Source organism: Pogona vitticeps, chromosome 12 (genome assembly GCF_051106095.1).
Source record: "Pogona vitticeps strain Pit_001003342236 chromosome 12, PviZW2.1, whole genome shotgun sequence".
Taxonomy (NCBI): domain Eukaryota; kingdom Metazoa; phylum Chordata; class Lepidosauria; order Squamata; family Agamidae; genus Pogona; species Pogona vitticeps.
In genome coordinates, this window is record NC_135794.1 from 23,005,294 (window position 1) to 23,025,621 (window position 20,328).

At 44.0% G+C, this 20,328-nt stretch overlaps 1 protein-coding gene across 12 annotated transcripts in view; it reads left to right on the forward strand.

Moving 5' to 3' along the window:
* The window catches only part of ARNT2 (aryl hydrocarbon receptor nuclear translocator 2), a 79,056-nt gene that overhangs the window by 48,170 nt on the left and 10,558 nt on the right, over positions 1-20,328 (forward strand). For all 12 annotated transcript variants that reach the window (XM_072982232.2, XM_072982228.2, XM_072982229.2 and 9 more), the window contains 6 exons: positions 3,894-3,970; positions 6,284-6,418; positions 7,290-7,364; positions 11,857-12,008; positions 17,147-17,219; positions 17,507-17,630. In XM_072982232.2, coding sequence (XP_072838333.1) covers positions 3,894-3,970; positions 6,284-6,418; positions 7,290-7,364; positions 11,857-12,008; positions 17,147-17,219; positions 17,507-17,630 — 636 coding nt within the window. The remainder of the gene's footprint in view (positions 1-3,893; positions 3,971-6,283; positions 6,419-7,289; positions 7,365-11,856; positions 12,009-17,146; positions 17,220-17,506; positions 17,631-20,328) is intronic.

Genomic DNA, 20,328 nt, shown 5'->3' on the forward strand with positions numbered 1-20,328 from the left:
TCAGCTGTTTTAAAACCATCGCTAAGCGAAAAATCAGTTCCCTAAGCAGGGAAGCGATCATCGTTAAGTGAAAAACCCCTTTGAATCATCTTAAAGCGCATTCATCGACAAGCAGGGTAATTGTCAAATGGGGAGCCACTGTAGTTTCCTCGCAACAGTGATGCTGAAACCTATTGCCTCCTATTCCATAGAAGTCTATAACCTTGGGTTACTCTTTTAAATTTCGGACTAAAATCCAGAGTGGATTCACTGCCTCAGCAAAACTGGAGTCCCCGGCCTCCGTTCTTGTCTCCTTCTGCTAACCCTCCACAGGGCTGTGCAATTTGGGGGGGGGACCCCTCTGGGTTCAGCCCTGTTTCTTCCGACCGTAAATAGTGGGTCAAGTCCACACCCCTTGCTGCGCCCGGGCCTCTCCGTGGAAACGCGCAATTCCACGAAAGTGGTAATCCTTCTAAAATCCATGTTAATATACACAATTATACTTTTCAAGTGTCGGTGAGGAAGAGAAGACAAGCTTCCGTATCGAGGCCAAGAATCCAGACGATGGAGCCGTACCAATACGTTGGCTTGTTTTTCCCCCTCAAAGTATTAGAAAACCTGCTAGGTTATGAATTGATTAATTCCTGGCCATTTTCTTTATTTCTTGTGAGTCATGGGTTTGGAAGGGGAATAGAGCTAATAGATTTTCCAGTGTGGTGGCAGGGCTTATGTGTGCATCACCTTTACATTATCTGTTTCTTATTATTTTAAGAACCTCAAATCCACACCTTTTTCTTTCCAATATTTCCTTCGTCACACGATTCGTTTTTCCAGCTCGCTTTAATTTAGGGCATTGTGGTCCTTGGCCTGCCGTGCTCTCCCGCCACCCACACCCTCTCCCGTCAACGCCTCTTGCTCTCAGAGGTAGCACCTCGTAGCCGTTTTGGGTGGGCTGTGTGGTGCAGTGGTCTCATCCGGTGTCCTCTGTGATCTCTGATTATCGGGGCTTGTCCACGGTGACTAACCCTAAAAGGAGAACATAACGCTGATATGATGGAGCAGGGCAAATGCTTCTGTCATTGCTTATGAAGAATGCTGCCAACCTGCCTTTTAGGGCAAAGCATTCACAAGACAAGTTAATGCTGGGTAGCTCAGCAGCTTAGGCATCTGACTGCGGAGTCAAAGGTTGGGAGTTTGATTCCCCCACGGGCCTCCTTGACAAAGGCTTTCAACTTTGCAGTCTTGAGATGAGGATGATGATATAATGCAGAAAAGAAATAAGTCAGCAAACTTAACAGATAGTATAGTCTAAAATGCAAGTTTGAAAGAATTGGGAAGAAAGGTGAGATAGAAATAAAATGAATAAAAAGATGGATGGATGACAATGGCTTTCCTCCCCAAATTACCCCAGTGAAAGGGGGGGGGGTTGTAATAGCCAGGATTTTTTGTGACAAAGAATTGGTCTGGTCCCTGCTCCATTCCAGTGCTCAAAATAAAATTTCTGGACTCAAAACGGTGCAGTAAAAGGTGTTTAGCTTTTGCCCCGGAATTCAGTCAGTAGCTTGGCCACTTCTCGTTAAATAATAAAGCAGATTCTATAGAGTTGAAGTCTGCTGAACCCTTTATTAGTTGTGGAGCCCCAAATTGCAGATCATTAACCTGTACTTCGTTACAAGCCTGGACATCAAGCCTGTGTTTTTCTTCTTTTTCATTTTTTCACAGTATCTGGAAAAGGCCTGACGGTCCATTAAAAAGCACTTTAATTGTTTACAGCTGCATTCAGTTCAACAACAACTTGAGCTCCTGTGCATTTCACCAGAATCTCATGGACATCAATGACGCCAGTAGCCATAGTGTGTAGAGTCTCCGATACACACACACTCAAACACACATCCCTCACTATATATAAGGGGTTAATAACTTTTGAATTAAATTGCTTAGTGATCACTGGCCAACTTTCTAATTAACTTGACTAATATACCAAAGCGCATTTTCGAAAGCTCAATCATGCTTCTGTGACTCGAGTCTCTCCCCCCCCCCAAAAAAAAAATCATCTCAGGGGGAAACAGAGTTTTAAATAGCTTAAAATCGCTCAAGCATTTTTAGGAAGTTTATAGCCTCTGCTTTTCGTTTGAGAAATCTGATTGCTTAAAGACTTTGAAGGCCAGTGGAGAGATAATGCTTGGTGTCCCAAACAGCCCTCCTTGTGTAACTCTCGAGGTACTAAAAATAGGCTTTTGACGTGCCTTTGTGTCCTGCTGTTGTTTATAACATTAAATCCCACTAAAAGGTTGAAAGCAAATAAAATTTAATGAAACGCCCACATGTTTTTTCGGTCGGCTGCTTCCTTTCCAACATGACAAAATGTGCTGGGGATTTGTTTTTGTTGTTGAAGAAAGTATGGAGTTCTTGTTTTACAGTAAAAAAAGAAAAAAATAATAAATAAAGGGAACAACTGTTTTGGTGAAGGAAGCCTGAGGATGCTGTAAGGATGGCCGTGTCAGAGATGACCTTTATCTTGATTAGAGTCTAATGAAAGTGCCTTTTGACCCTCAGGAAGTGCCCCCCCCCAGACACCCATAGAAAGAACAAAACATTAAACCCAAATTAAACAGACCAGACAATGAAGAAAGTGATTATTTTTTTAAAAAGGAACAGGATCTAACCTTTGATGTATTTTTTCCCCAAAAAAGCACCACAAGCTGAATGGAACTCGATTTTTTGAGTAGGTCCTTGAAACTTTAACAGAGAAGAGGCTGGACGGTCTTGGGAGAGCAAGAAAATGCCTCTGTTTCCCGATTTTGGCAGGCTGAGGGAAAGGACATCTTATTTTTATAAGATGTCCGTTGGGAGATTTAAAATCAAATCCATGCATTTCCAGCTGGTACAAAGTCCCTCTGGCTCTGTCGGCAGGTGTTTCCGTACACGTGCTACGCACGCGAGAGGTGAAACCCAATAATGGGTCACAGTTAGAGTAGGCTTCTTGAATCAGTGGGGATTTGGGAGTCAAGTTTAGCATAAGTTCTGTTGATTCAATGGGTCTACTCTGGTTGCAACTCCTTATGGGGCTTCAGCCCATATATTTTTTTCCCACCAGGAGCAGAAAAGCCATTCACTCTGTCTCTTGCCCTTTGAATTGCATGTGTGTGCATGTGTGCATATGTGTGTATGTGTGTGTATATGTCCATGTGTATGCACATACTGGTATTAATTTAAAGTTATTCTACAAGGACCCACTTCTGTGGCTCCACCAAGGTTCATTCTCCTCTCTCATCTGATATTTTGGCCCTTAAACCTTGGGGGAGGGAGGGAGGAACTGAGAGATTGGATGGATGGATGGATGGATGGATGGATGGATGGATGGATGGATGGATGGATGGATGGATGGATGGATGGATGGATGGATGGATGGATGGATGGATGGATGGATGGATGGATGGATGGATGGATGGATGGATGGATGGATGGATGGATGGATGGATGGATGGATGGATGTCCACAGATGATCCCCAAAGCTGTTGGGATGTAAACATGGATGCATGAGAGCTCACATGTAGATCTTGCAGTGAAGAAAACAAGGCTGTGCAAGGCTGTGGCAGACTTAACTAATAGGCTTACTGGTCAGCCAGAAAGAGTCTTCCCTAGAGGGAAATGTGTATACTTCATTTTCCTCAGAAGGAAATAATGAACCCATTTCCTTCCAGCCACCCACCTCACTGGGTGGTTTGAGATCCACCGCTCTCCTACAGTCTAACAGGCCTTGAGTGGCAGCTGTGGGGAAACGGGGCAGGTGGGTGGCGGCGCGTCCGTCCTTTGGCTCTTGAGTCCTTTATAATTCAGGCAGGCTTCCCATGCCATTGGTTGAACTTGTAGTATGATAACGATGGCATTGTTTTGTTTTGTTTTGTTTTTAGGAATAACTATACCGGAAGAAGATGCCGAGGTGGGGCAAGGTAGCAAATATTGTCTGGTGGCAATTGGGAGGCTGCAGGTAAAAATTGTTGTTGTTATCTTGATATGTGAATGCATTTTTCTAATTCAATGCTTTGGAGTGTCGAACTTATTTAAAATTCCAACTCGGATGAAGACACCTGGTTTCAACAAGATGGTTATTCAAATCCTACAGTGCCAGTTTTATCATGAGGATATGAGCAATCCTACGCTCATATCCTCATCCTAAAACCATTTTGCCCCTATTTCCGGGGAGGGCAGCAGCTTCTGCACACATTATTTCAGCAACTGTTGGGTTATCAACAATCTCAGGTCACTGGAAATCAGTAAAACTCTGTGTTCCGGTCCGTCTTAGCTGGAGGGCAGCTGCATGCATGAAACAGGCTGCACAGATGATACGTGAGGATGACTGTGTATTGCTTCTCAAAATGTTGTCCCTCGAGCTATGCAGATCTTTCAGCCCTACATGCCTGTATGGAATGTTATAGCGCTATATGCCAATATGGAAAGCAAGTTACGCTTCTCACCGGATGACCAACCGTAAAATCGAAGCAGGCAAATTCATCTCATGTGAATTGGGGTAAACTCGTGTTGGACTAGACAGGCATTTTTTTTAGCTCTTGTGGAAACCATTTCTCATTGCATGTGAACTGTCTTGTCTAGTTTGGCCCTGCATTTGAAAACCTGTAGCCTGGGCTTCATCTGTTGGTTCCTACGATTTAGTAGATGTCCTCCTTGGAAACTCAGTGGATCTTGGCGTTGTAGCCTTAATTCTATGAAAAGTCAAACCTGGAGACGTTCCAAAGGGGGTGGAGAAGGACAGGAGTGGGGGGGGGTTCTTTGGCCCATGAGACAGCTGCCAAAACAAGCCGTGATCCAGAAATTACTATTTGCATCCTATAGCGCAAGGAAAATAGCGCTTAGCTAAGAACAACCATGAGTGACAGAAGAAGCTACAGTTTTCAGTGGGGGTTGCTGTTATGATGTGCCGTCAAGTCGCCTCTAACTTACGAGTAGGGGCAGGCTTAATCACGGAAAAGTTCCAGGGGGTGCAAAGAGCTTAAATGATGAGCTGTTTTATGCCCCAGGAAGTCAATCATTCAGCTGGAATGGGGTTGACCTCCTTACTCCCTGCACTGGCGTTTTGACATTTTTGCCGATCAGGGGACATTCTTAAAGAAGAGAAAAGAAAGACTGTACGTGCCGGTTTTGCCTGAGAAAATGACTAGGCCCAACGGGGCATCGGGGAAGATCAATCTTGCTCAGGAGCGTGGAGAAGAAATAACTGATTTTCTCATGAAGTTTTCTGTTCTGTCATTACTCAAGATCGGTCCCTGATACAAGGAGCAACAGAACGTTCCTTTGGAGTTTGGGCAATGTAGGTTTTATCATGTCAGTTCCTGGAACTCTGATTCAAATAGAGTATTAGACAAGAGATCTGTAATTTGACCAAGGAGCATTATTATGAAGTATATGCACGGGTCTGGTTAGGTAGATAACACGAACCCATGCTTTTCTGCTAAAGGTAGGCATGAATCAAACTGGACCAAGCTGGTTTGGTTTGTAGTTCGATTCGTGCCACCCATTTTGCCGAAATGAAACGAAGCACCAAAATTATTTTTGTTCGGCACTTTGCTTTCCTTCTGCAAAACAAATGTCCACCCACCCCCTTCCCGCTGCCCCATTGACTCTCTACCTGGTCCTGCCACCTCCTCCGTTGCCACCCATCTTTAGAGACATCAGCCTAGCTTCCCTTCCAGAAGCAGCGGTGTCATAGGAGCAGGTAAGCCTCCCCCACCACCAGAAACAAACCGGGTTGCGAATCGGTTCAGTTCTCTGGCTGGTTCATGTCCAGAATGATCTAGAATCTGGAACTATATTTCTCTTTCGCACACACTTTTTGATATACTTTATGAAGAGGTGAGAGGAGTCCATGTCTAATTTGAAACTGACCATCTCTCTCAGCTATGTCAGCATGCAAGTGAACTGTGGCTGTCTGGAACCACTGTTTGATTCTAGCTAGCTCACATCCACTGTAGTCAAAATAACAGGGTGGGTTAATTGAACTGATATTTTCCTTGTGTGTATAAAGGAGAGGAGGAATCCCCAGCAAGCAGGTGGGCTCAGTCCTAGAGCAGAAAACCCTGATTTGTCCATTGTTCTGAATTGATCTTAAATCTGCCTCTCCATTTCCCACCCCCCTCCCTGCAAGATGCCAGGAAACTGGGCACCTTTGCACCAGGGTCATACTGATATAGTGTTCAGTCTCATTAAGTAGTGGCTGATTTGCCAACAGAAACTTGATGCGTTGGTTCTTTCCAGAGTAGACCATTTCCCATCCTCTCTCTCCCAGGTAACCAGCTCTCCCGTCTGCATGGACATGAACGGCATGTCTGTCCCCACGGAGTTCTTATCCAGACACAACTCTGATGGGATCATCACCTTTGTGGACCCGAGATGCATCAGCGTGATCGGCTACCAACCCCAGGTCTGTTCACTGTCAGTAAAACAGAGACGAAGCCAGCCATTTTCTCTGTCAAGGAGCTGTAAGCAGGGAGCAAGGCGCTTGAGATCTGTTGCTACATGATCCCATAACATCTCCTAGGACCAGCACCTTCACAGAGAGATTTAGTCCTTTCAAAATGATCTTTTAGTGATGCTGGCTTGCTTGCTCCCTTCCTTTTCTTTCATTCCTTTTCCTTTTTTAAATTTTCCTTTTTAAAATTTCCTTCCTTTCATTCTTATATCCCCCCCCCATCTCTTCCTCTCTGTTTCTCCTTGGAAAAACCATGCACTATAGCAAATGGCGCACATAATTGGCTTAGTTTACATCAGAGATGAGAGAAGTTACTTTTTGGGCCACTAACACCCACAATTTTATGACCCCCTTAGTTTTGGGGAGATGAAACCTCAACACATAACTTTCCCCGTCAGTGATTCCATTTTGTTTATAGACTATGGGAGCTGGTTGCTACCTACATCTGACATGGGTTAATGACAGTGGGGTGCATCGATCGTAATGTGTGGATTCTACACAGTCCTTCTCTAGTCTCTTGCCTTCTCTTGTTCTGGCCTGCAGTTTACATCGGCCATACCCAACATGTCCAATGCCACTGATGATGGGAGTTGTAATCCACATCATCTCAGGGAGACACCCGTTTGGGTCAGATTGGGCTACCTAGTTGAAGCTAATTCAAACTAGCCTTCTGGTGCCCTAACCTAACATATTTTTTACAACTAGATGCTAGGTTTCTGCCCCAGTCTCCCATTAAACATGTCCTGTAGGATTTGTATATATAGTGACTTTTTCCTCTTCCTATCTCTCCCCGTCCCCTCTGTTTTCATGAATGGTTGACTAGGATCTTTTGGGAAAAGACATTTTGGAATTTTGCCATCCAGAAGATCAAAGCCATTTGAGAGAAAGCTTCCAACAGGTAAGACGCTGCTTATTAGTTCAGCTTGGATTCATCACCACTACCATCCAGCTCCTAACCCTTTAAGCTTAAAGCTGTTGAGTTGTGTTGTCAAAATGTGTGATGTAGATAAAATTCAAAGGTAGAACTTCCAAGGCTGTTTATAGTCATGTCAAGTCATGTTCATTGAAGCAGAACAAGGAGCCATGATAGAGCCAACATTAACATTCATAAAAGATACATATTCAGTGACTCTTCAGGAGAAGACCATCTTGATGTTCATTCGTGCTTGTTCCGTTAATGCGTTCTCACATTTATACTTTGATATCCGCCATCCACAAAGCGGGGACTTTCTTCCCCTCCTTGTGTCAGCCTCTGTGATACCAAAGACCTCCTCCTGATAGTTTTCCAGCCATCCAGAGCAGATTTTTTAGGTTGGTTGAGGAAGCAGAAGAGTTTGACGAAGCCATGAGATCCAGTGGAAATGAAGGATTGGATTTTGGCCATCATTTTGCAAAAGGAACCCTTCTGTTTTCTGGCTCAATCGGTGTGTACCTCAAAGAAGCCAAACAACAGAAGCACTCAAGAAGACAAAACAAGCAAACAAATATCATGAAACCCTTGTCATCAAAAAGTGGCCCACCCAAAGGCCATCAGGGAAGAAGTGAGGTGGACACCTCTTCAGGATGAGAGAGAGAGTGTGCTGTTTTAAGCTGTGACAACAAAAGTACAATGTCCAGCTCAAAGGAAGTAATAATATCACTCTGTACTGCTTTGATCAAACTTCAGCTGGAGGATTTTGTCCAGTGCTGGGCAGAAGAGCTTAAGAAGGATGTCGACGACCCGGAACATGTCAGAGGAAGTCAGCTAAGATGGTCATGAGTCTGGCAACTGAGCCAGATATGGTTGAGAGAACTTGGTACATTCAACCTAGAGAAGGAAAGATCAGGAGATGGCATGATAGCCATCTTCAAGTATCTGAAGGACTGCTACATGGTAGATGGAGTGAACTTGCTTTGGATAGCTCTGCTGGGTTAGGAGCTCAACCAGTGGATTCCAATAACAAGAAAAGAGGTGGCATCTAAACCTTAGGAAAAGAATCCTAATGGTGGATCTGCTCCTCGGTGGGACAGCCACCCTGGAAGGTGACCTCTCCTTCGTTGGAGAACTTTACACAGAGTTTGGGCGGCCACCAGACAGGGGGGGCTTAGCTGTAGATTTATTGCCTCTCAACTCTATATTTCTGTGATGCAATCAGAGAGAAGATCCCTCCCCTGTTGCCATCCACTGTACTTCCGACAGTACAACTCTGAGCAGAACACTTAGAAGCCAAGAACAACAACGGAACAAAACAAGGACATATTTTCAAATGAGTGTTGGCTCAACGCTCATGAAAGGAACCAAGCTTTTTTCCCCTGCCAATTTTGATTGGACCCTACACAGCTTAAATTCTCAGTTACTTTGCTTGGAAATGCCACCCATCCTATATAGTTGATCATCTTCTTCTTTTAATAATCATTTGCTTACAACAGTGAAGACTAAATGTACGTCTCCTTAATGCTTTGGTTCTGGAAACAAATAATTCAAGCACAGCAGAAAATCCTACACGTTACAACCATATGAAAGCAATTTCCAGGCTAACTCGGGGCTTCCAGAACATGATCAGAATTCACATCTTTGTCAAATAAATAAATTCGTTCAGATTGACCCAGCATATATTTTGCCAGGGAGCTTGGCGTGTGAACAACCTGCCCCCTTCCAATGCCATATTTAGCATTGACTCACGTTGCCTATCAGTCTTCCTGTTTTTCCAGCTGAAATGTTGGATCGCTATCTTGAAATACGTTGAGTGTGCAAAATCTTTTTTCCATACATTCCCTGTTAGTATTTTTATGGTGTTTATTTTTCTTTTTTTGGCCTTTCCCAAAACTGGCACACCGCGTGTCAGAAATGCACATCACAAAAAGGAGATGTGGAGATTTCATCCGGGCGTGAATTTCCAGATTGCTGTCGCACATGCCATTTGGAATCCCAGCGAACGGGCAATAGCCTTCAGCATCCAACTCCTCATTTCCGACGAGCTGTCATTATTTCACAGAGGGCCAAGTCGATATAAGTTGTCATTCCCCATTTAGACTAAGAAGCCTTCCGCTGTCACGTATGGCTGCCAAACTAATGTGCATCACCATTTCCTCCTTCGTGTGGCTCACCAGCTTGCTGTTTTGCCGAAAGGGAGACTGTTAACCATGCTTCTCTGTGCCTTTCTTGGTCTGACCTCAGACAGTTGGCTTCAATCACAACTTTGCACTCAAGTAGCGACTCTTCTTTAAAATTCAGGGGGTGGAGTTGTTTGGTTTGTTTTTTTGCTGTAAGCTGATAGAAAATTCCCAAAACCTTTCCTTATATTTGAGTAATTTATCTATGGGAAATATAATCGTTTATGCTCTGCAGCATGAAAGTAATTACTATGAAAAATGCACATTGTGCCATTGCATTTAAGAGATGCAGTGGCTCTCTCTATATTTAATCATTCTGATGGCTGAGGTTTGTTATCCCAGGGCCTTCCAGAAGACAATGGTGATCCTCTCATCAAAAGCTCTCTGGTCATTTATTTGCTGTTCCAAGATTAAACTTGTAATTGGGCCGTTCTGAATTACTTGACTGTTATCAGTCGATACCATCCAGGAAAGGGAGTTTGCAGGGCTTGGCCGGGGGCCATGATCTCTTCCTGGGTTTGCACTTCCCGATAAAGATAAAGCTATTGGTCAGGGTGGGGTGGGGTGGGAGAGAAATCAGCTCTGAGCAGAACACTTAGAAGCCAAGAACAACAACGAGGATTTTGCTTCAAAGCTTGGAGAAGGTGGTTATTTCATTTCCCTTCGGAAGCTCATCGCGCAGAAATGGACGCACACAAGCTGTTAACGTTTATGATCTGACTGCCGGGTGTGGCAGTCAAGAGTGGCTGGAGAAAGAGGAGATGGATTGAAGCTGAAGCTTGATTGTAAATGAAACATTTGCTGTTGGTGGGTTGTGTTTTTTTTTAAATTCCCCCAAACCAATGATTTCTGGGAATTGTAAAAGCATCTTGCTTCTTTGCCTTTCCTGCTGGGACTAGGTGTTCTGGTTTGCTAGCAGCAAAAATTGGACGTAAGGCAATACAGATAATGAGTTGTTTGTAATCAATTCTTTTTTTTCCCCTCTGCAGTAACTGTAATGAAGTTGCACTCTGTGACTTTATGAGGGATAGCATCAAAGCAAAACAAAGTGTGCTGCTTACATACCTCCCCATAGCACTTAAAGAATTCTCTGGGGAGTTTTACCCTTTAATTATGCAGGCTATGCATTGCACATACCCACCCAGCAAGCTGGTACACTCGTTTTACCGACCTTGGAATGATGGAAGCCCGAGTCAACCTTGATCCGGCTACCTGAGCCCTTTCTGATTTCAACTTTTTATTTCCTTTTATTAGGCTTTTTTTTAAAAAGCATGCAGTTGGAAAAAATAATGTGCAGTTGGAAAAAAATAATGTGCAGTTGGAAAAAAATAATATGCAGTTGGGGAAAAAATGACCAGTTGGGAAAAATATGTGCAGTGGGAAGATGTGCAGTTGGAAACAGACAGAGATAAACTCAGAAGAAATGGGGTGACTATAATAGTGAGGCATCAGGGTTTATCTCTCAGTTTCCAATTGCATTTTTTTCCTGACTCCACATTTTGCGTCCACCTTCACACTAAAAAAAACTGCCTTTCATAATGGCAAGTATGCAGCCTCACTAAATAGTGGAGGAAGAACCTCCCGTAGCTCAAAAGCTGACCCATTCTGGCCCTCGTGCTTAACCAGGAAGCTCACTATTGTTATTGAGCCTGATCTACCTCGCAAGCTTGTTGTGAAGACGAAAAACAGATTACCTCCGTGGACAGACAAAGAATTTGTTGCAAATGTAATATGTTAAGAGCTTCTTCAGAAAAGCTTGCCTTGAAAACTCTAGGGCATGTCTTCTTTAGACATGAAAAACCACGGAGAGGATGATTATGTGATTCTGCGCTATGACCTTTACATCAATAAAATCATCGGGTTGAAAATAGTCACTATGCCCACAATGTTAATTAGGTTGCCTCGTGCCCAGGATGTTTGAACGGTGAGTGAATGTTGAACATCAGTCATGCTGTTGATTACTAAATGTGCTTTCTAGGCATTTAAGTGACCTGAAACCTTGCTAAACGTGTTGCCACTCTCATCCGTGAGCAGCTGGTAGATATATTCCTCAAATTCTAGATGACAAAATTTCAGATACTGCTTCATGCATCAGTTGAAGGAGGCAACAGACATCACACTATGTGTTCAAATAAACATGGAAGTCTTTAAGGTACCACAGTACTCCTGGTTGTTTTTTAGGACTCCCTTGTAACCATGTAGAGGTTGGCTTTGGATCTGGTCGCTGCCTCTAAGTGGATCGTCAGTTGTGGTTCTTAGTTGCCACCTCACCTTGACTTCTGTCATGGCTTCTGCAGGTTGTGAAGCTGAAAGGCCAGGTGTTGTCTGTGATGTATCGCTTTCGGATCAAAAACCGGGAGTGGATGTTGATCAGGACCAGCAGCTTCACCTTTCAGAACCCGTATTCCGACGAGATCGAGTATATCATCTGCACCAACACGAATGTAAAGTACGTGGCTTGTCCTTTATGTGTAGAAGATTCTAACAAGCTTGTCCTGGATTTAGAATTGATCTGTTACAAACCTTTACTGATGGGAAGACAGTGTTTAGTTTTTATTAAAAGCAAGTTTTCAGGGTGTTCAGAAACCCCTTGCTTTTCACTTTGCCCCCTGTCCCTTGGACCGGGAGCAAATCCTGTTCCGCAAAGAAGCTTGACTTGTCCGTTGATGGTCCCTGCATAATTGAACTTTGTCTCAACGATGCCTTCCAGACCAATTTTCTCTGAATGTTTAAAAACTGGGTGAAGGCTGAAGTGTTTCAGGGGGTTGTGGAGCAGGATGGGTTGCAACCATGTAGGTTTTTATTTGCTTGCTGTTTTCGGTCGACCACGGCTGATTCACTTCAGCCCGATATTTTGTTCCTCTAAGTGGTTTTTATGCCTGTGGTTTTATAGCCTGTGTGTTGTGCTTGTTTTTGCTCTTTTACTGTTCTGTTGTTGTGAACTACATGCCATCAGAAGGGCTTGACCGGGATCCAGAAAGGAGATATAAATTTGACAATAAATTACTGTCCGGTTCCATGTGGAGCAGAAGGCTCCGACATCCACAAACAAACTTCTCTTTCTGTATCATCTGGTGTTTAAATTAGGTGCTGCGCTCTGTGCCAGACCAGCTTGTTTCCTTCCAAGGCTGCATGTATAGGCATCGCAGGAGCGTCTGAGAGAAATGAATCGGCAGATCTTGTCATATTTATCCTCATTTGGCCTTGCCTGGCAAAACAGGCCTAACTTGTTACCCGAATATGGGGCTTGGCAGCAGGCAGATCTGCAGCCAAATACATTGCTGTTCTTCTCTTTTAAGGAATTGATGAAGGGGGTTATGACCTTGCTCCCTTTTTTTTTTCAGAAGAATACTGGCAGAGCTGCTGGAGAATTTAAAATAGTAGAAGGATGTAGGATGGCCAGATCATTTCATTTTGGCAGAGTTTCCCATTATTTAGAGCAGTGTCCGGTCTTGCCATGGGTGATGACTGGTGCCATAAAATCAATTTCAAACTCAGAGCTGTGTCTGCAAAGCATCACACTTAAATGTGGCATTTCAGGAGGGTCACCGGACAGTGCAATGTCTTGTCTGTTCTGCAGTAAACTGGGGGATTTCACTTAAGCCGCGGTTTCAGACAAACACAAAATAGAAGCTTTTGGAACGTGGTTTATCGTGGGATGCGAAGGGTTTCTCGGACTGCGAGAACAACCCCTTGAAGTATTAAAGCAAATAAATAAAGACCGAGGATGCAGAAAACACATAAAATCCAGAAGGCTGGACTCGCTTGGAAACCCAAACAAGAAATTGATTTGGTCCACTGGCCCATCTACACTTACGTTGTTGACACTGGCTGGCAGCCATGGTGTTCCGAGATCCAGACTGGATTTTCTCTGGATTTTCAGAGCAGTTTGAATTCAGGACAGAAATAGGATCCAGGCAGGATCCAGATTATTGCAGATCAAATTGCAATGCATTCCAAAGTGCCTTAAGATCCTCTGAACTGAATTAGGGGACCTGTCCAATCCTAAGATTTCTGCCTAAGAACCTTGAACATCTCTCTCCGTCAGCGTTGGGTAGACGGGCAAAGAGTGTTACATTATATTCGTCACAGCCCTATGTTTCTCTCAGTCAGCCTCTCCCAAACTGGTGCCCTTCCAGTGCTTTGGACTCCATCTCCCATTATCCCGAGCCAGCATGGCTAAGAATCAAGAGGTCTGGGATCTGAGCTTGAAACATCAAGAGGGCACCAGGCCGAGTTGAAGCAGAGAGATGCGGAGCTCAGAAAACCATTTTGTCCGTCCTGTTGATGGGGGGTCACCGATTGGGTTTTGTCAGTTCTGTGATCGATCAATCTCTCTCTGTGTGTCTCCAAAATGGTCAAGCTAAAAATGAAATTGGATAAGATTTGTATTTAAAAAACTGAACTGTAGGGGGCGCTGCTGATTACAAGAGGTGGATGTGTTTATGTGCTTACTGCCTTCCGGCTGGAAGCTTTTCTCGGCTTTCTCTGTGGAAAGACAACTAAACATTAAGTTCAAATGTTCACTTATTTTGCCCGAGAGTTTGTTTTGAGAGTTTGTTTTGAGCCTTGGAATCCGAGCTGAACTTCCTGGCAAGGCCAGGCATTGCATGTTTAGCATTTTGGGCTCTGCTGGGCTGCAGAGGAGCATCACACAGAAAAAACACACAAAAAACTAGCCCTTCTCCCGTCGCTTTCCATTTCCGTATTAACTTTGCTTGATTTCCAGCAAAAGAAAATATGGCAAGCGAACCCGTTTAGTTCACCAGCTATGCTGACATGGGGTTTGGCTTTTGCATCCTGTTTTTGGACCTATGGAAGTTTCTGGACATTTTTCAAAAGCACAACCCACACACGGAACATGTTACCGTAATCCGCCCTCCGTGTTACGAACACATGTGGGATTTGGGACGGGTCCATGGGTTGATCCATGCAAGGAAATGCTAGGAGGATAACGAGTAGTTCACGAATTGGTTCAATGAATCAATGAAGCACTTTTGAAATGATTGAAAAGAGAATCCTACTTCACGGGAAAGCAGATTTTCGAAAAAAAATTAAAAGAAATCATTTTTAATATCCTCATGGGCCACCAAGCCAGTTCTGATTGATGCCAAGCATCTTCAGAGTTTTCCAGGGAGAGAATGCTCAGAAGTAGTTTTGAGTGTCTGGGGTGCCCTGGGACGGTGCAGCTGGCCCAAGGCTACACAGGCTGGCTCTTCTCCCTGATGACCCAGTGGGGGAATCGAACTCCCAACCTTTGGCTCTGCAGCCAGATGCCTAACTCACTGAGCTATCTAGCCAGCTCCAGTTTTAATATACCCCTGTTTAAATGTAAAAAAAGTTGTGAAGATAGGTGTCTTTTTAGAAGAAGAGTTTCGTCCCAGAAGGGTCCAGTCATTAGAGCAGCATTGTAAAAGACTATGACTAATAAAGTTTTGATTGATTGACAATAACAATACATCATTCTGGAATCAGAGGATTTGTATAGAGAGAGAAGACCCTCCTGCCTCTCAGATTAAGCTGGATCTCTAGAGTTGGCCAAGAAATGTAGAAAACCAGGGGTCAGCCCTTGGGTTGGATAATGAAGTTTATGGTGTTTAGCTTGGCCCATCCACTGCTTAACCCACATTTTTTGAAGGTTGAAAGGGGAGAAAGAACCACAGAGGCTGCCTTCAACTCTTCAAAGAAAGCTTCAGTGGATATAATGGGAATAAACAAATAAATTCAGTTTTCTCTTTAGGCCCATGCATTCTCTGGACACAAGATCTATCATTTCTATAGCAAACGTGTTTTTTTTTTTTTAAGTGGGTGTAGATTCAGTCAAGTGGTCAGTTGAAACTCATGTGATTGTAGTGAAGAACTTTTAATTTGACAACAGACCCAACATCCACCTGTGACAACTGACGAAATGTATAGGAGCCAACCCTACGGGTTTCAAAGGAAAACCGTTTCCTGGCATTTATCCCAAAGCACCTGACACCGGACGCAGCTTATGTCGGCCTTTGAAGGATTTGCTGAGGCATTTCGGAAAGATTGCTCGACCCTCTTCGGGGTTTATTTCAGTTTCCTTTTAATGCTCATGTCAGTTTCGTTTGAAGCCGTCCCTGTGGCTACGGCACATTTTCATTTGTTTCCAAAAGTTTTAATAACTGGATTAGGGCTGGAACCTGCAGGGTCGCCTCGTGCCTTCAAATAGCTCGATTTCCTTTCCTTAGATAAGTCTCCCCTTTTGAAGGTTCTTTAGCACTCATCTCAAATTGGGCTTTCCTTTAAACTGGGGGAAAAAAATGAGTTTATCGATGCCATGCCTTGATAGCACAATTACCGTATTTTTTGCACCATAAGACGCACTTTTCCCCCACAAAACAGGGGGGTGGAAAATCTGTGCGTCTTATGGAGCGAAGAAAACAGATTATATTTTCCTGTTTTCTTCTCCTAAAAATTGGTGCGTCTTATGGAAAGGTGCGTCTTATGGAGCGAAAAATACGGTAACACCAGGAGACGTTTGGAACCATTTGGAGTCCTGTGGCAAGAAACATGGGCCAATCTGTCTTCAGGCTGTCGCTTTGGCTATCATCAGGGTGGATTTGATAAATTGATACATAAAAATTTGACACCCATATTTTTTTCCGAAGTTCGTTCATTCGTTAACAATTTGACACCCATATTTTTTTCTGAAGTTCATTCGTTCATTCGTTCCTTCCTTCGAGAAGGATGTGGCCTGCCATTTAAAAAAAAATGCTCCTATTGCCAAGACAGAAAAGTTCACTGGGGTTTTCAGATAGGTCACAGTTGTTGCTCTTTCTGCTACTAAAGAATATAAAATAAAGGCTTCATGCAGCGTCAACTGAAAAGGCTTTGGAAAAATACCCAGAAATCCAAGTACTGGAATCTGGATGGTGTTTTCTTTGGTCATATTATTCATTTCTTTGAACACTTTGTCCCAAAATGCCTTTACTAGAGGACATGACCTCTCACAGGAAGACAAGTAGATCAGTCTCTCCAGCATTTATCGTATTTATTTGATGCTGATATGAATTATGTATTTTGCATGGTGTCTTGATAAAGGAGATTAGCGCCAGTGAGACCCTTCCTCAGAGGTTGATTCCCACATGCCTTGGCCATTCCCTTATGGGCTCACTGCCTCCAGAAATACCCTTCCTAAAGGAAATGTCTATACTGGCATCCTTAAATTCATTTCTTAGGGTGCCTTTAATTTAGCCAGGCACCAGTCCACCGGGATGCAAAAAAAAGGAAATAAAGAAAGCAGGGCTACTATTAGTCTAATTGAGAAGATGCTTCTGTCAGCCTCTGTCTTCTGCTAGATCTGTGAAAACAATGCAACATGTTAAGGAATTCATGAAATGAACAACCTGTGTATGTGTTTACATCTTTCCTTTTCCCTCCGCACCTTCTCTTCCTTTTGTGCTGTTGTTTTTGAGTTGTTCACCTGACGGCAGGGACTGCCCTGTCTTTTTGATTGATAACTAAGCCAGCCTGACCACTGCAGAGCAGGCGATAAAGGTGATCAGTGGATCTGTAAGCAACAGGCGATGGAAATCCATAACTTCTGTTTCTGGTTTCCAGACAACTTCAGCAACAACAAGCTGAGCTTGAAGTGCACCAGAGGGATGGGCTGTCATCATATGACTTATCTCAGGTGAGATATACCTGGTTAGTTGATCTCCTCTTGATTTACAAGGGGACTAGTTCAAAGGATCTCAACTGGACTGTGTTTTGCATTGCCTGCCTTTTATGACAGTAGCTTGATGAATCCTTTCTTGGGGTTCATACTAAGAATATGTGTATATGTATATGGGTCATATGGTCCACATGGTCTGGAAATGAACATGTAGCTTGCAGAGGTGTGCATTTTTGGGGGGATTATGGTAGGAGTAGCCCAAAGCTACAAATCAGCAAACCTCTGTTTTTACCTATGGCAAATAGGTCCCTGTTCCGAGTATACAATCTAACGTCCACGAGGGTGGGAAGGCAGTGGAGAAGCCTGACGCCATTTTCTCTCAAGAGAGAGATCCAAGGTTTGCCGAGATGTTTGCAGGCATCACTACGTGTAAGTAGAAGTTCTCTGCTCTTAAGTTTCTCTGTTTTTCATTACTGCTGCGTCTTCTAGCTGGAGGAGTCTGGGAATGATGTTGCAAAAAAGGGATTTCCCTGCCCCGTGCATTGCCTTACCCGAACCCTGAATATCTATTGTCCATCCAAAGACTTCCCCGTTCCCCTTGATTTAACCGGGCTTGTTGCGTAATAAACACGTATTCGGAAGCAGTGAAGCAACAATCTGTTCTTTTTTTTCCAAAAAGAAAAGTGTGTATCATCTAGCCAGAAAAGTGGCTCAAAAAAAAAAAAAAAACCCTGATTGTTTGGGACGAGCGCCAAGGTCCCAAACAATCAGGGTTTCCATTTCAAGGTGGGAGGCCGTTCTCTCCTTCCCTAAGGCTAGTCCCACGGTGCAGGGCTGACAAAAATTGAGTTGTGTAAGCCAGCCAGCCAGAGGTCAATTGAGGACCAAACAGCCAAGTCTGGGGCAGGCAGGATCAGCACCCTCGGGAGGAAAGCAGCTGGAGGCCGATGAGAGGATTCTTCTACAGCAGAATGCTTTCCTCAGACTAAAGGTCCAGGCCCAGAATTTGCCTTTTGTAAGCTCCGTGGAGCCAAATTGGACTCTTGAGGTCAGCTGTCCTAAGTGTTCTGTTGGCGGGCAGGATGTGTGCCACATCCTAGATCAGTGGTTCCTCATCTTGGGGTCCCCAGATGTTCTTGGACTGCAACTCCCAGAAATCCTGGCCAGCACAGCTAACAGTGAAGGCTTCTGGGAGTTGCAGTCCAAGAACATCTGGGAATGCAAGGTTGGGAACCATTATTATCGATCATTGGTTCCCCAACCTTGGTTCTCCAGAGGTTCTTGGACTAAAACTCCCAGAAGCCTTCACCCCTTGCTGTGCTGGCCAGGATTTCTGGGAGTTGCAGTCCAAGCACCTATGGGGTCCCCAGTTTGAGAACCACTGTTCTAAATGGTTTCCTCAAAAGGTAACCAGTGATATCCTTAAACTCCTCGAGAGAACCCCTCCACACAAGTATGCTCTGTAGAACATCTAGTTCTGACACAACAAGTTACTTGCAATCAGTTCCATTTCCCCCCAGAAAATGTAAGACATAAGAAAGCAACATTGCAGGCAAAGCTCTGCCCTTTTTGCCATGTAATTTTAACCTTTTGAGGTTCTTCCAGGATGGGGCCTTCCTGCTAAGTGTGTTGTCTACCCTAGGCTTGTTATCATTGTGGCTTTTTAGCAAGTCCTTCTTTTGGTTAGCATTTGAGTTACAGATGGGAAAATACATTTTTCCCCCAATGCAATGTTCCTCTTCGTTAACTCCTTTGGAGCCATGAATCTGTAGCTAATTTGTTTCCAACAGTAACTTTCTCCACGCTTTAGCTTGACGTTAAAGGAAAATAAGACATAAATAATGATCGTTAAAGGGATAATCTTATATCCTACAAAGAAGCTGAGAAGCACATGGCTCTGAAATGAGTTACTTGCAATCAACTTTTTTAAATCAGCAAATAAATCTAGTCATTTCTGGAGATGGAGAGAGAAGAGGTGTTATCTTTTCAAGAGGTTTCATAGAGGTATAAGATTTTAAGTCTTCTCTGTATCTTGTTCCTAACCTTCCCTGCTGTGGATGAAGCTTCTGCAATCATTAGGCATTAATCATCCTGCAAATAGTTCTTAGCTAAGACAGAAACATCCGATTCTTTCTCGCTAGAGAGATACAGGGCTGTTCCCATGCAGGCACAGAGTGATTTTTTGTCCAAAGAGGAAGAATGTTAATTTCAGCAGTCACCTCTTCCCAAGGTGAGGTTGTCTGACTCAGGCGCGGTACCCACATGGCGCTTTGTCTCGTAGGCACTCACCTCGTAGGCACTCACCTCGCCTCGTTGGAATCTCCCGGAAACAACCTGAAAGAAAGGCAGGTCTCGGAAGGTCACCTGGTTCAATTCCATTAAGCACTTTAAAGGGGAAACTCAGTCCTTTGAAACGGACCCCCCGGAACAGACTGGAAGCTGGGGCCAAGGATAAAGAACTGCCATAATATGTTCCCGTTGTCCGATCCCGGTTAACGGTCTTGCTGTCTTGTTTGAATTGTGCTGAGGTTGCCAGATCATTTTCAAAGGGGAGCCCCATGCACAGTGCTTTGGAGTAACCTAACGACAAAGTTCACAGAACGCAGGGACCCCTTTAAAGGCGCAAGGAATGTATGAAGCTAAGGGGATAAAATTTATTTTTTGGCCCTTTATGGGACCCGACTGTAAACCTCACCATCTAGGCCTATGGTCCCCAACTTGGGGTCCCTGGGTATTCTTGAATTAAAACTCCCAGAAGTCTCCACCACTGGCCGGGGGTGCTGGGAGTTGTAGTCCAAGAACATCTGGGAGCCAAGGCTGGGAACCGCTGGTCTACAGTAAGAAAGGATAACAGTTGTGTTTCTCATCTTGGGCTCTGTCTCTCTCTCTCTCTCTCTCTCTCTCTCTCTCTCTCTCTCTCTCTCTCGCACACACACACAAACAAACACACACACACACACATTCTTGCAACTCAGACTAGCAGAGTTTAACTCAAACCACACTCCAAGAACCCTGTTTTCCTAGAAAACATGACCTACATCTCCCTTTGGGGCAGGCTTGACCAAAAAGACCACCCTACCAAAAAAGATGGGCTTTGAAACTCATGTGTGACTTTTGCTTTTGATTT